General features: G+C 42.3%; 1 protein-coding gene across 1 annotated transcript in view; it reads right to left on the bottom strand.

Annotated features, from left to right (window-relative positions):
* Positions 1–2,238: 2,238 nt before the first annotated feature.
* METTL24 (methyltransferase like 24) overlaps positions 2,239–16,125 on the bottom strand; it is a 98,671-nt gene continuing 84,784 nt past the window's right edge. The window contains exon 5 of the mRNA XM_044244425.1: positions 2,239–4,249. Coding sequence (XP_044100360.1) covers positions 3,935–4,249 — 315 coding nt within the window. The 3' untranslated portion in view covers positions 2,239–3,934. The remainder of the gene's footprint in view (positions 4,250–16,125) is intronic.

Here is a 16,125-nt window from a genome sequence, read left to right as displayed (position 1 = left end):
GGGTTATGATTTCATGTGGTAAGTCAAGTTCAAATACCTCTTTCAATAAGAAAAAGACATTTTTACATAAAGTTAAATGTGTTTTTGAACTCACAAAGAAGCGGCAGTTGGCTAATACAAAAAGAATTATGTTATTGCTTCAAAGGCAAACATAAACTTATCTCCAGATGAAAAGAACAATTATATTAATGGAGCCTGGAGGTATTGTTGTGTTGTCAAGAATAATAATGTTTTAATGAGGGCTTCACTTTTAATCTGACAAAGTGCGATGATAAGACGAGCTCCCTGGTATTAATCAAAGCTTTGCAAAACCCAAACATGTAATACGTGGGAGATACAGATCTTATACTGTATTTACTGTATCTAAGATCATATAGCCAAGGCAGAGAGGGCATACGTGAATAATTAACTTGGATTAAACACTGTAAACTCATGAATTTACTTTTGTTCTACCCTGATACAGATGGGTGAATTCTAACAGATATTTGCTTTCTTCTCCCTAACTTTCTTCATTTTAACACATCAAATAGTTGCAAATATTTATACGATAACCTGTTAAAGCTGTATCAGATACAATCACTCAAAGAGGAGGTGAAAGGGAAATTCCTTTCCTTTTAATTTAATCTCGAATTGTGACAGAGTTTGCGCCAAAAGGTGATTTCTGAATCTCTGACATAGCTCTTTTATGTCTTTCACCTAAATAAGGTTTTTTTAAAATCATTTGAAGAACATTATTAAATTTATATTTTCAGATTCACTTACAGGCATTGGTCTAGTAAGATGAGGCTCATGAACCTGCAGGTAAAAACTGGCTTGAAAACACAGGAAACACAGTGCATTTCCAAGTGACTGGGCCCTTTCTAAAACCCAAGAGGAAAGTGCCACATAGTGGGACAAGCCAGGGCCGAGAGCTGCTTCCAGGCCTCGCAAGAGCTTTTCTGGCAACCTGAAATATTGACAAAGAAGTCACTGGGCCCCCCATCCTTTCAGGAAGTTTCCATTTGGCAGGCATATTTTAATTAAGTAGATTGCTTAAACTAAACTTGCATGCTACCAAAACGTCCCAAACTCTTAACAGATTGGCAGGTCTGATGTTAGTGTGTTAGTGTATTTGTAGCTTCCCCCCCTCCCAATTTACTAGTAAGGAAGTAAAAAGTCCTTTGGGCCTGGTATCTCACGTCTGTTAGAGACTGTGGAGGCCGCATAGCAGAGGGAAGGGGACCTACCCAGCCTCTGGATCTGAAAGCTAGAGATGAATCCCTACTGTACCATCTACTAGTGGCAGCATCTGCATAAGCTACTAACCCTCTCAGAGTTTCCTCACTTGTGTAATGGGGAAAATTACACCTTTGTGCAGGGTTGCTGGGAGAACTGGGAACCATCTGTGCACAGTGCCGGGCACACAGGATGCTCTCCATAGTAGCTCTTGACTCTGCCCCTTCTCTGGGTTCTGTTTGTGCTGCTCTTGTGGGGGTCACAGTGGTGCTGGCTCTTGTTTTGTCTTCACAAGTGGGATCTTCCCAAACAGCCGTGCTGTGCTACCCCAGACCCTTGCTCGTGGCCCACACCGGTAGCTCTCCACGGGGGGATGGTCTGCAGCCTCTCCTCCGAGATGGGAGGTGGGGAGGTGCTCCTGGCAGCTAGTGGGGAGGGCCAGGGATGCTGCCGAACATTGTACAAGGCACAGAACAGCCCTCTCTCTCCCAACAAGGAATAATCCAGCCCAAAATGGCAATCTGTACTGAGGTTAAGAAACCCCAGCCTACACAATAAGCATAATAAATTTCAGAGGTAGGGGAAACCATAGCAACAGTCAGGATAGTCATCATAAATTTCAAACTATCCTTGAAGGGAATGAAGGACAGTCTTAGAAATAAGCACAAAATAAGTACAAAAAACTATTGAACAAGCTGCCTTGTAGGTGGGTGTGGGTGGGTGTGTTTGCAATTTATTTTGAGTTTGTGTTTTTTTTTCCTTAACAGTACAGCCATTCTTGCTTCAGATTATATATATATATATCAGATTATATATATATATATATATGTATATATATATATATAAAGTCTATGTTTGTACCACCAGTCTGCAATAAATGGGGACTTGCCCTGTACAAAGGGGGCTTTCAGTGAGTCCATCAATCTTCAATCCCCCTGAATTAAAAATCTTAATATGGGCGTGTATGTACCTAAAATCTGATCAGACTGGACACATCAGATCAGCACACTTCATACTCCGGTGTAGAAGAAGGCTCACAAGGTTTAATGTATAAAAAGGTTTATCGTATAGACTTCACTGTATAAAATTTTAATTAAAAAAATAAAAGAGAGGATCTGTGATACAATCCAAGCAGGAAGTGGACTAAAGGTAACTTTGTTTTAGAGGCTGTGACACAGGCTTTTCAGAGTTTTTCATGGACCCTTTGTGCTTTTGAGATGCCCATGGACATAGAGAGCAACTTAGCTGCTATTTTAAGCTCCCATCTCAATGACTTTTACTAATGTACAGTGCATTTTAAAATAAAAAGCTTATTTGTACTTTTAAAAATTCAGAAAGTCTTGTTCCCTTTTGAACTGAAGTCAGTAAGATCATCTAACTCTACTATATTTTGGTTTCTCACTTGAGGGCATGGTATTTTCAAACCACTGCAAGAAATAAAAAGCCAACCCAGGGAACATCTGGGGTAGAAGGCGGTAAAAAGGTGGGAAAAGGAATAAAGTCTAGTAGCAACCAGCATTCTACTCTCTCCCCAAGTTTCTTGGACAATGAGTCTATAGTTTTCTTGCTCTCTTGTGATGTTAAAAAAAAAAGCCAGAAAATATACTTAATTTATAATAAGGTAATAATTTGGTTTATTTTTATGCTAACTATTGACTTGTTTGAAGTAGACTTTTTGAAAATCATTCATGGGGGTAAATGTCTAATCCCATAAATAAAAATGATGGAGATCACTTGATCTACTGAAAATCTACATTTCCTGTTTAATTTTTAAAAATATAGAAAGGACTGGGGTTACTGAAACCCAATGTAAGCATCTCAGGAAAGAGACAGACTTAGGCTCTTAGGCCGCAGTCTTCTAACAAATGCCCACTGGCAGTAGAGAAAAACTCACTTAATCTTTGACATAATGTGTTAAAAAAAAAAAAAAAAGATTTGACAGCATAAGCAAGGCTGTGGTTGAGAAATCAGGTTTGAAGTCAGTGGAGACAATAGCACAGACACCCAAATTCTGCTTTGTGCTTAGTTCGCAGGAGCAGAAGGGGATTTAAGGCTGAGTATGAAAAGATCCTGAGTTCAAGTTCTTGACAGTCTAGTCTTTTAAACTCAGTGACAGACTTTGGTGTGTCTGAGTCCCCAGAAACCAGAATCAGGGGTGCTTCTAAAGCCACAGCACGGCCTCCACAAAGGCTGAAGACGAATGGCTGAAATCTACAAGGTCCTAAAGAACGTCGCGGACCAGCTGAACAAGAACAACCTTGAAAGAGGGGGAGCGAAAGTCAAGGGGAAGGCCCTATGTTACCCAGTTAGCTACAAACTTAAGAATCTCATCAACCCAGGAAAAAAGGAAATTTGATGTAATTTCTTTTTCATGTTGGTGAATTCATGGATTTTAGATATATAGTGGATTTTAGGGAAAACAAATGAGTGGGGGTTATCCTCCCAGTTATAATGAAAAAGGACAAGCATCCCCGCTCTGCCAGAGGCAAACGGGTGAAAGGCCTGGGCTTTGGACGATGGAGATGGACCCCGGTGGCACCCCTGTGTCCATCCCAACCACAGGTGTTGAGTGTGTCCCTGCCACAGGCAATCACACAACCCCGGCCCAGAGCAGCTGACAGGCTAGTGGGAGGAGGCGGGACAGGACACCAATCGTTAGCACGCCGGACATGCCTCATTCTGCAGCTGCGTCCCCGAGCTCTTGATGAGGTCTGGCACCCTAGGTCCACCTTGTATTCACCCAACTCAGAGTATAACAGCTACTTGCATTGAAAATGTCCTTCTTCAGGAACAGCTGGGGTTTAGACAAATCTTTGTAACTATGAAAAAGCCTGAAGCCCTTTAGTTCTACCTCCTTGAGGAGGCTGTACCAGAATCGCACGACACTGCTGTCGCCGCCACTGACCTCAAAACCGGGCCAGTGGAGGTGAATCGCAAAGGTGAGCTGTCCAATTTGTTCCAGGACATCTTCCAGAATAAGGTTTTCTAAAACTTTCCATTCTGCACTCTCCAGATCTGCTTTGAGAACATCAATCTGTAACAAAATGATGAAACGAGATTAGCAGATTCAATAAACGTTAAAAATACCACCTTGACATCAGGAGCGTCGCTGTATAACTAAGGACCTCCTACAAGAGCAGAATGTTTCAAGTTTTAGAGTTAGAGGCCTTTTTCTGGGGCCACGAATGACATGAGTTTCTAACCGCACACCACACCAAATGTTAATGTACAAATAATGAAATGCCAGTCAGAAATCATAATGGACCTCCCTACTTTCTGCCCTGTGGGAATGGATGCCTGAAAAGGAGATGCTGGAGATTTCACAGAGCTCCATGTCCTCAGACTCTCCCCAACAACCCAGACTCCGCTCTCAGGAACCCAACCATGTCAGGACAGCATGGTGGCCCACAGGGGAGGGATGGACAGATGGCCACTGCCTGCCGGGACCATGTCACAAACCTCACCCCCCTCCAAATCCTCAGGACTGGAAGCCAGGGAGAGTTCTTGGGTATCTGAATATTAGACTTCTAAAAAAAAAATAATGATGATTATCCCATAATTTCTTTTAAAGGTACACACCAGCACAGAATCTTAAAGAGGCAGGGAGGAAAAAAGGCAACACCATTCTCTATTTGTTTAATGAACCTAAATTCACATCCTAGGTAAGATGAAATATACGGAGAAGAGTAGGCTAGGGGAGATTTTGCAATTAATTAAGTTAGGAGAATCAGCTTATTTTTGCTGGCTCTGCTATTAGAATAACAGAACCCCAAATGCCTTCAAGAAGCAAGAAAAGCTAATTCCTTACTGAGCGCCTGTGTGCGCCCCGCACCATGCAAAGTGCTTCGCTTGCAATATCCATTTCACTCCTCTCAACGATTCTGTGAGCCTGACTCTGTTGCTATCCCTGTTTGAAGTTGCGGAAACCAGACTCAGAGAGGAACCCGTCCCCAGTCATGCAGCTGGAGAGGCTATGGGGACATGGGGATGAGTCTGTCCACATGGCCCCTGTTCTTACCCATTCCATGAACCCACAAGAGGTTTATGAGGCAACTCGGATTCCCTAAAAGGCTTTTTGGTTTAGGAAATAAGGTGCCATTAGAGAGTGAATAAGGGCCCATGAGTAGAAGCCTTGTTATCAATATCCCCAGCTTATATCTGCAGAGCACTTTACAGCTTAAAGAATTACTCTCTACATACATAACCTCAGTCAAACAGCCCTATATGCAGATGAGGCTTTCGTAAAAATGATTCTGGGCTCCCCAAATCACCTGTGAGATTTGAAGAACTGGGTGGAGGAGAAGATGGACAGGATTTAGACATAACTGCTCCAAGAAAATGGTCCTTTTCCAGTGTCCTGACATCCCAAAAGAGACGCTTGCTTTTTGCCTTGGACGGTAGCTCCCCACGGTCCACCAGGGAAAGAGTGATGGTAACACGCCAAGAATACCAAGAGGCCTCAGAATCATCTAGATATCTGTAAACCACCCTGTCCAAACTCAAAGAGAAAAAGTAAACGAAAAACAAAACAAAAAACTCCTTTCTTTTCTGAGAGGAACTGAACAAAGGCAGATTCCATGCAAACATGCCTGGGGCTAAGATAATTCTTGCGGATTGGACACCAAAGAATTAACTCACTCTTTTTTTCTTCATCCCTGCTGCCCTGCCACTTTCTTGACTTTGTTTAATCACTGAAATTTTAAGCTAAATGTTCTTGAATTGGGGTGATTAAACTGCCAGAAGAAGTATGTAATCAAAACTTTACAAAATTGTCTAATTAGTATAGAAAATATCCAAAACTCAAAATCAACATTTTGTGTCAATTCACATAGTTAAGAATTTTTTAAAAATCTTTAGAGATTTATTTCTACCATGGTTTTCTGTGAGTTCACATATGCTGAACGTGACCAATATATCAAACTATTAAAGGGACAGGGCAAAGCTAATCAGACTGCAACTGACCTAAAAACTACATTGGGGAGTTAGAGTATATATATGTTTCATATTTTTTCCAAACTTATTTTTATTTTTTTTAAAGATTTCTTTATTTATTTGACAAAGAGAGACATCACGAGAGAGGGAACACAAGCAGGGGCAGTGGGAGAGGGAGAAGCAGGCCGAACAGGGAGCCCCATGCAGGGCTTGATTCCAGGACCCTGGGATCATGACCTGAACCTCCTAGGTGCCCTCCCAAACCTATTTTTAAAACAAGCCACCTAGGCAACCCCCAAACCTATTTTTAAAATAAGCTATCAATCAGAAGTTATGAGCAACAGAAAAAAAAAACAAAAAACCAAAGTAGGATAAATCATAGCAGATATATGCTTACTGTGAAAATCCAATTTTCACTTACAAAATACTATCTCCTATCAAAAGAGTGGAAAGTATTTCCAAATACGACAACTCTGCACACCCTGTTTGATTCCAATGACTGGAAATTTCCCCTTCAATCAGAATTGATCAGGTTGATCTAAATCACACAGCCCAGGAGCGCACAGGACCAAGGAGCTCATCAACTTCTTCCCTGACGTCCAGCCCGCAAGCAGAGCAAGCCAAATGCTGTGAATAAAACATGGGTTTCGGGGCACCTGGGTGGCTCAGTGGGTTAAGCCGCTGCCTTCGGCTCAGGTCATGATCTCGGGGTCCTGGGATCGAGCCCCGCATCGGGCTCTCTGCTCGGCAGGGAGCCTGCTTCCTCCTCTCTCTCTCTCTGCCTGCCTCTCTGCCTACTTGTGATCTCTGTCAAATAAATAAATAAAATCTTTAAAAAAAAAAAAAAAAAAACAAAAAAAAAACATGGGTTTCTTCCCCCGTGCGCTTTTTCCACTTTTTGTATTTCAGAATGTTCTACCACCACAACTATTCTGCAAATGTAATTTCCATTATTACTGCATAATGCATGCAATGTCATTGTTTATATAAGGCACCAAACATTTCTGCATCAGGTACACCACTGTTCAGATTCTAACATCAGCTCTCAACAATCACGGCCCTAAAAATCATGCAAATGATTACATCGGAATAACCAAGTGCCAATCCGAATCCAGTTAGGTTAAATCAGGTTTCCTGAGGAAAAGCAACGAGGTGTTAACTCTCTGTAAACTCTGTTATAATGAAAGACATGTTCTTGGTTGGAAGGGTCTAGGAGGAGGTAGGTCAAGCAACCTGTCTGCTACAATTTCAGGGGCATGAAAGAGGTCCTACCACCAAAAAAAAAAAAAAAAAAAAAAAAAACCTACTTTCCCTTGTGCCTAAAACACCCAACAAATCTCCTTTCACAGAACTTTTTGAGGAAAAGAGAATTTTAATTTTAACTGGATTCGGGTGTAAGGCCATTTGGCAGCCCCCCTCATCATGGGCATCAGCTTATGTCTGGGTTCGTCTGCCAGGAACAGCAGAGATGAGAAAAAGTGGGCAAAGGGGCAGTGGCCTTTGTATTAATTTGCTAGGGCTTCCATTAAAAAAAAAAAAAAAAAAAAGTACCACAGACTGGGGAGCTTTAGCAACGGTAACATACCATCTCACAGTTCTGGAAGTTATACACCTGACATGGAGGTGTCCGACGGCGTTGTTCCCTCTGAGGGCTGGGCCCCTCTCCTAGCTCCTGCTGGTTTGCTGGAAGTCTCCATCATTCCTTGGCTTCTGCGTTACCCTGATCTATTTCTTCATCTTCACATTGGGTTATTCCTTCATCTACCCATTGCCTGCATCCAAATTTCCCCCCTTTATAAGGACACCATTCATACTGGGTTAGGGGCCCAGCCTATACCCGTATGACTTCATTTAAGCTAATTACCTTGGCAGTGACCCTATTTCCAATGAAGATCATATTCTGAGGTACTAGGGGTTAGGACTCCCACAAGCGAGTCTGGGGACACACAACTCAAACCACACAGTGTGTGAGGTAACTCTCACTGCCAGAGCTTTGGTGAAGCGGTATATGTCTTAGAGCCCATTCACCAGTCAATGCCTGGTGAAAGTGTCCCGTACCAGAGACCCAAGGGCCAGTGACTCTCTGAGGGAACTGTGTCCTGCCAGTCCCTAAGCAGCCAGCCCTGACCGCTCCAACTTTGCAACATCCAGGGCAGGTCAACAGAGCTCCAAGGCCAATTAAAACCACCATCATCAAAGTCCTGTGCTTCGTTCCCGGGTTCCTTCCTGGCCACACAAGCAGGCCCAGTAGGTGAACTTTGTCTTCTGGCTCCCCCCAATTCCCTAGCCACTTCCCTTTCCCTCCTGGGACTCTTCAGGCACCCGTTACCCTCATGCCTGCAGCTCCCCATCTGAGCCTTTTCCCTTTCAAGGGGAAGGACGGGCACTCCGCCCCTTGAAAGGACTGGGTCTGGGGCTCTCCGGCATCACTTCCACTTCCATGTCCTATTGGACAACGCAAATCACAATGCCAGCCCAGATTCAAGGTGAGGGGAAACAGATCTCCAGCCCTTGAGGGGAAGAGTGGCATACACAGAAAGAAGGAGACAAACTATTCATGGTCGCAAATAATTGACCCCAGGGATTGAAAGCAATATTCAAATTGATATGCAAATCCATAAATGAGCCACAGTATTAGGTGAGGTGCGAACCTTGGCTGGGCCCAAGGAACACTCCAAGAAAAATAAATCATGAAGCCCTTCTTCATCGGAATGTTATTAAAGAAGGAACATCAAAACGTGGCATTTGCTATGAGAGCTGGCTTTCCTTGGAAGTTGACAAAGACCCTGGGAGAGAGAATGGATTAAGCACGACTAATAAAGACAATACTACAAAGGACAAGTAAAATAAATACATGTAAGTCTCAGATATCCTATTAGTGTACCAGGGCTGCTATAACAAAATGCCACAGACTGGGGGTTGGGGGGGGGTCCTTAAACAACAGATATTTATATTTTCTCCCAGGTCTAGAGGCTGGGAAGTCCAAGATCAAAGTGTGGGCAATCATGATTTCTCCTGAGGCTTCTCCTTGGCTCGCTGACAGCTGTTTCTACACTGTATCCTCTTACAGACTTTTCTCTGGGCTCATGCTCTCCTGGTATCTCTCTTTATTCTTAGAGGGATGCTAATCTTATAGTATTAGGGTCCTACTCTCATGACTTCATTTAACTTTAATTACCTCCTTAGGGAGCCTATCACCAAATACAGTCCCACTGAGGGTAAGTGCTTCAACCCATAAATTTGGTGGGGTTGGCAGGGGAGGGGGTATTAAACCGGCATTTTTGTTAGAGTCTATTTATAGGCAACTGGTATTTCTCCACAGAGAGTTTTTTGTTTGGTTGGTTTTTGGTTTTTTTTCACAGAGAGTTTTAAAATGCACCCCTGTTACTGTTACGGCAGCCTGAGTGCAGGACAGCCGGTAGTCCCTCCTTTGTGGTTAATGGCTAACTCCAGCTTTGGGGAGTAAAAATGTGAGCCACCTCCTTAATTGAAGATGAGACTGTGGCGGATTTTATTTTCAAAGATGTGTCCCCATTAATTCCCGTCTCCTGCTTTTCTTCAATGTGGCCTTGACCCTCCTCTCATCAAGAGATGGAATTGATGTTCCCTCCCAAGAGATGATTTCAGGGGATGCAACCTACACAGCCACACCAGAACCCCCAAGTTGAAGGGCTCCATACTTGGCTTAATGCTCTGTTGTTGCTAACTTGAAATTCTTAATAAGTTTTGAACAAGGGACCCTGAATTTTCATTTTGCACTGAGCCCCACAGATTAGGTCTCCTGTCCTGTGATGTTCCCCCGGAATCTTGATGGGCTTGTTGCCATTGACTAAGAGTTTGGTAGAAGTGGTTCTAGATGACATCCAAGCCTGGACCATAAAAGCTTCTACTTTGTTCACTCACTCTCTAAAACTTTAGCTCCCAGGCCAGGTGTCTGACTGTCCTGAGACCATGGTGCTGTGAGAAAGTCCAAGATAGCCCTTGCAGAGAGCCCACATGAAGAGGCTCTTGGTCAATAAGAAGAAAGAGATGCCGACCAACCCTGGTTTCTCTAGCCATCGTCTGACTCTAACCCCAGGAGAGACCCTGAGCCAAAACTAGCCAGCAGAGCCCTTCCCCAACACTGACTCCAGAAACTGTGATCAATAATGTCATCATCATGGAACTTGAGTTTGGGGGATAACCCGTTATGTAGCAGTAGATAACTAGAACAGAGACCAAGTATTATTTATGCAAAAGTTACAGGTTACTTGTACAGTATCAAGTACTATATATTCCAAAGCTGTGATTCCTGGAGATTCATACATAAATAACCAAAAATACTCTCTTATTAAAAAATCAATACATGGTCATTATTTAAAAATGAAAACTACAGAAAAGAAAAAAGAAAAGGAGTTAAGACACCCATAATCCAGATTTAAGAGCTAACTCTTGAATACCTGGTATATTTCTTGCTAAACATTTTTCTTTGCCATAAACACACACACACACACACACACACACACACACAAAACACACAGATCATAGCATACACAGGCATAACTCAAACACACCTGTTGTTTATAAAATTAGAATCATACTGTGTTTTCAAATATGCTTTTTAATGTAACAATGTAACAAACCATGGCTATCTTTCCATGCCAATACATTTCCATCAGTGTTCTCTGTGTCCCCCCGAGGATGTCACAAGCACGTGACTGAGGTGGCTGGGGCACCTGAGGAAGATGTGGGGGAGGCTCTGGTTCCTCTACCTCGACCCAAGAAGACCAACTCCCCTTTTCTTTCTTTTATATATTTGGACTCCCTTGTAAATTTTAACTTGAAGAAAATCTTTCCTGCCAAGAGAAATAGTTTGCCTCCCTCTATAATGTGTTTCGTAATAACTTTTATATTGGTTTAATTTGCTTAACCAATCCCCCTTCTGATGGACATCGAGGTTCCTATCATTAATTAGCTATGGTCCACTGATGCGATCAATGAACCAGGAGCTAAATATAAGTATGTTCTCTGATTTCCTTAGAAGACATGCCCAGGAGTGGAACAGCATGTGTTCAACAGGCACAGCTTACAATTTTTAGTAATTTTCCTAACCTGTGGACCCTTCCTGTACCTGCTCTTGGGAAACTGAGGACAAACCAAGGGATACTAAGGTTGGGCACCCTGTACAGACGCACTGCCAAAGCCTCCCCACTGTATCAGCTGGGTCAACGACCCCTTGTTTTCTTATGCCAAAGCCATGTGACACTCTGGAGTGTTCCTAAACATACCTGTGTCTCTGGGTCTAAATGAGTCATCAGATTAGACAAAAACCTGCATGCCATTTAAAGGAAGGAAAAACAGGACAAACCAACTATAACTAAGTACATGTTAAATTATTTCTATATACCTTTTTATTTAAAATCTCTTAATAAGAGAAGATTTATTAGTCTCTATTAAATCTTTCAAAGGATATAGCTTCTTTCTCATACCCAGAAAATGTATATTAAAGCTTAAAACAGGGGCGTCTGGGTGGCTCAGTGGGTTAAAGACTCTGCCTTTGGCTCAGGTCATGATCGCAGGGTCCTGGGATGGAGCCCCGCATTGGGCTCTCTGCTCGGCGGGGAGACTGCTTCCTCCTCTCTCTCTCTCTGCCTGCCTATCTGCCTACTTGTGATCTCTGTTTGTCAAATAAATAAATAAAATCTTAAAAAAAAAAAGCTTAAAACAGGCTCTTACCCTCTTCATGATTAATTTGCTTTAAAATTAATCATTATATTCATCAAAATCCTTGGCTAAGAGCCAAAACTCTAAGTAATACCAATGAAACTGCAGTATCAGCCATCCAGCTTATCAATCAACTAATGCAGAACAAGGAACTTCATATTCAGGCTGTAATTGACCTGCAACACAGCCGCTTGCCTCAGTATAAGCTGTCTGGTTTGGGGCTAGAATCATACACTTTACGGCATTTACAGGTACATCTCATATTTTGTTTAAAAAAAAAAAAAAGAAGATTCCTGAAAAGAAGTGTGCAAATTGAGTTTTGTAATTGGGCTCATGTTATGAAAATGATTTTTAACCTCATCTAGTTATTTATGAATATTTTAAAAATTTAAATTATCATTACCTGCTACCCCAACAGATCAAGCTATATTCATTCCCCCATATTCACTGTAGTTTGGGTCACTATTCAATCATAACTTTAAAGATTTTATCTATTTATTTGACACTCAGAGATCACAAGTAGGCAGAGAGGCAGGCAGAGAGAGAGGAGGAAGCAGGTTCCCTGCTGAGCAAAGAGCGCAATGCGGAGCTCGATCCCAGGACCCCAGGATCATGACCTGAGCCGAAGGCAGAGGCTTTAACCCACTGAGCCACTCAGGCACCCCTCAATCATAATTTTAAAATAATTGTATCCACACAACTTCTTCCTGCTTTTTAGCTAAATTACAAAAAGTTGTTACTTAATGAATAAAGCAAAGTAAATCCAGGCTTTTATCTATCGACTTTACTTAAAGCAAGATATAGCCACACCAACAAAATTAAAAGCTGAATACCATTAAAGAATCTTCGTTTTGTATAAAAAGAGAGAAAAATGGAAGGAATTAATTTATCTTAAATGAAGAAGAGGATTAAACGTCTCTTTAAGATCCTTAGACTTTAAACACACTAAATCAGACTTAATTGTCAGTGTTGGCTGGCAGAAATGTAATATTACAAGATTTCCACTACCATCGGGGAAAGAGAGATAAGGCTTGCCCTGAATATCACAAGAAAGAGGTCACTCGAAGCTAATGTAAGATCAATTCTGAACTAACGATAAAAGAAAATAATTTTTTAAAAAAAGAAAATAATTTTATGTAGTGATCAGATCACAGAAATGGCCCCAGCAAGAAGCAACACTCTGCAAAAAAGATTCAAGGAAGTAAGGGAAACATTTACAAAGACTCATTTGTCAGATCTCCAGCCTACTCCGAAGAATCCAATCTCAGACAGCTGGGTGACAATTTGCTGGGCTGGATGTGGTACTATAACCTGGTCCTAGCTCCAAAAACCTAGGCTGTGGACAGGAACTGGTGAGCTGCTCAGAAATCAATAAGTCAGTAGACACTACTGTGTATTTACCCCAATAATACAAATGGAGTGATCCAAAGAGGCACGTGTACCCCAATGTTTACAGCAGCAATATCCACAATAGCCAAACTACGGAAAGAGCCCAGATGTCCATCGACAGATGAATGGATAAAGAAGTGGTGTATATATCTACAATGGAATACTATGCCACCATCAAAAATATGAAATTTTGCCATTTTCAAAGACGTGGATGGAACTAGAGGGTATTATGCTAAGTGAAATAAGTCAATCAGAGAAAGACAATTATCATATGATCTCACTGATATAAGGAATTTGAGAAACAAGGCAGAAGATCATAGGGGAAGGGAGGGAAAAATGAAATAAGACAAAACCAGAGAGGGAGACAAAGCATAAGAGACTCTTAATCTCGGGAAACATACTGAAGGTTGTCGGAGTGGAGGGGGTGGGAGGGATGGGGTGGAGGGGTGATGGACACTGGGGAGGGTATGTGCTATGGTGAGTTCTGTGAATTGTATGAGACCAATGAATCACGGACCTGTACCCCTGAAACAAATAATATAGTATATGTTAGTAATAATAATAATAATAATAATAATAAAGAAGTCAGCAGGCTACAAGTTGATGTGGGAAACAAAGGCATAAGAAAAATTATCACATTGCCTTACTACTTACAACGCATCCACAAGTCTTTAAAACTAGCAGAGTGACATTCCTCTAGGACTCTGCTGCCTTGATATTAATACTTTGCTACAGGAAAAAAGTGATCTTAACCCAACCCCCAGGACACCGTAAGTCTTCTTTAACATATAAAATTCCTTTGGAAACTTCATTTCTACCTCCATCCCCCAAGATACATGCTGGCAATCACCCCCAAGCACATGACCCATCAATATACATCTGAAGGGTCTCATGACTCGGGTTTTATTACACAGTAATAAGTGACCTTTTCCTAATAAGAGCAAGCCCCCTAGAGGTCCGAGAAACCTCGCTTCCAAATTCCTTGGAGAGTTTCATTATCCCTAACCTCCTCCCCACTTGAAAGTATATAATCAGTCACCTATCACCCCCTCCCCTTGTAGCTCTTTCTTCCCACAGGTCCGTCCAGTGCTTGAATAATTTTGCACTGATGACATCTTGAGAATTCCTTCTTGGCTGTCGGCTTTGAACCCTAACATCTTCCCTACATCCCTGGAGACTTTTGACAGCAAAGAGCCAAGCAGTGCAAATTCCACAGGTCAGAGATGGCAGCAAGGCACCTGGCCCAGGCAGTCAGGATGGGCGGGGCCAGGACGGTGACAGGCAAGGGTTTTAATTACTTATTTCTACCCACTTACCCCAGGCAGCTGAAAACAAATCACGCATCTGTCTCCGACCTTAGGTCAGAACCCTGTGGCTTAAAGCCACATCACCTCATTCATTTATTTTTCGGGTCTAATCCTATTTACAAAGGCATTCTCTAGTATTTCCAGAAAGAGACAGGGCGTTTAAAAATATATATATAAACTACTCCTAAATGAACAGAGGTATAGAAGATCGATAACCAAGCAAATACCCAAATAAAATGTCTCTCAGCCAGACATTTACTCTTAGATGTGGGCTGAGTCAATCTCAGAGCACGGTAGGGCCAGCCGTGGGACAGAAGCTACCTCAAGACGTGGCCCAACGACAAAACACAAGCACTTGGAGAAACGGGAAGCAAACACTTTGGGTTATTTACTGTCTAAAATACACTGCACTACACACTGAGGAAAAATACCACTGGGGGCGATTAGTAGAAAAGGCTCAGCAGGGGCAGAAATGAGAGATGAGGGAAGAGCAAGAGGCTCAGGGTATCTGCTGTAGGTCAGCGTCACCTCGATGTCCTCCATCTCTGGGCCCTGAGCTGACTCCAAGAGAAGGTTCTAGCATGACTTGCACTCATTTGTTGACACCTCTGATTCCTTACCTGGACTGTCCACCCATTCCTTCAGGGCAGGACCCAACACTTCTTTGACTATCAAATTTCTACGGAGGCTCCTGACACACGATAGGTAGGATATCCCAGGAGATACCAGTACCGTCCATTCGGCCCTTTAACACCTTACACCTAGCCCCTCTTGTCTGTCCCTCCACCTCCAGCACTGTGGTCACCCTGCCTAAGACCCCACTGACTGAAACAGAGAAGAGTTAGGAACGAGGGCAGCTGCAGACCCCGTCGTCCCACTCCGCACGGGTGGTGTCACAGTCTTTACTTCCAATGCTCTACGAACCTTACACTTTAGCCAAATGGAAGACTTTGCTATTCCTCAGAATGACGTGACATTTCCTGCCCTTGCTCCTTTATTTGGAGGACTTCCTTTTGTGCACAACACCACAAATTTCTGCTGGGGACCCTATCTCCCCTCTACCAACATACAGAACATCACGACTGTCCCTCAAGTACAAGCTGAATTTCCTTCTCTTTAAGGAACTTGAGTTGCTTCCAGTTGAGAATGTTGAGTTGAAAATATTCAAAAGTTCTTGCTTGATACAGAGCTTGAGTTGAGAAGATTCAAAAATTCTTGCCCTCAACGTCTGAAAGTGGAGGCAATTATCCAAGAAGGCACTACTTACCATAAGTTCTGACAAAACTTGGAAATATGTACAGATTGTTTATCTCTTATGGAAGATTTCTCTGGCATTAAACTGCAAGGTCCCCATCCCAAACATTTTCTAATTAAATGACAAGACTGAAATAAGGAAATAGATACTATCAATACATAATTCTATATGCGTCATTCCATATTTTTGTCGTGTTGGATTGTGTCTTATGCAGTGAACTGTTCAGATGTAAAGGCATAGGAAGGAATGCTTAAGGAGCCAGGTGGTGCTGTCACCATACGTGGCCATTTAAACTTTAAATAAAATTCAATACAATTAAAATTT

The sequence above is a fragment of the Neovison vison genome, chromosome 1, assembly GCF_020171115.1.
Source record: "Neovison vison isolate M4711 chromosome 1, ASM_NN_V1, whole genome shotgun sequence".
NCBI lineage: Eukaryota > Metazoa > Chordata > Mammalia > Carnivora > Mustelidae > Neogale > Neogale vison.
This window is presented reverse-complemented; position numbering and strand designations above follow the sequence as displayed.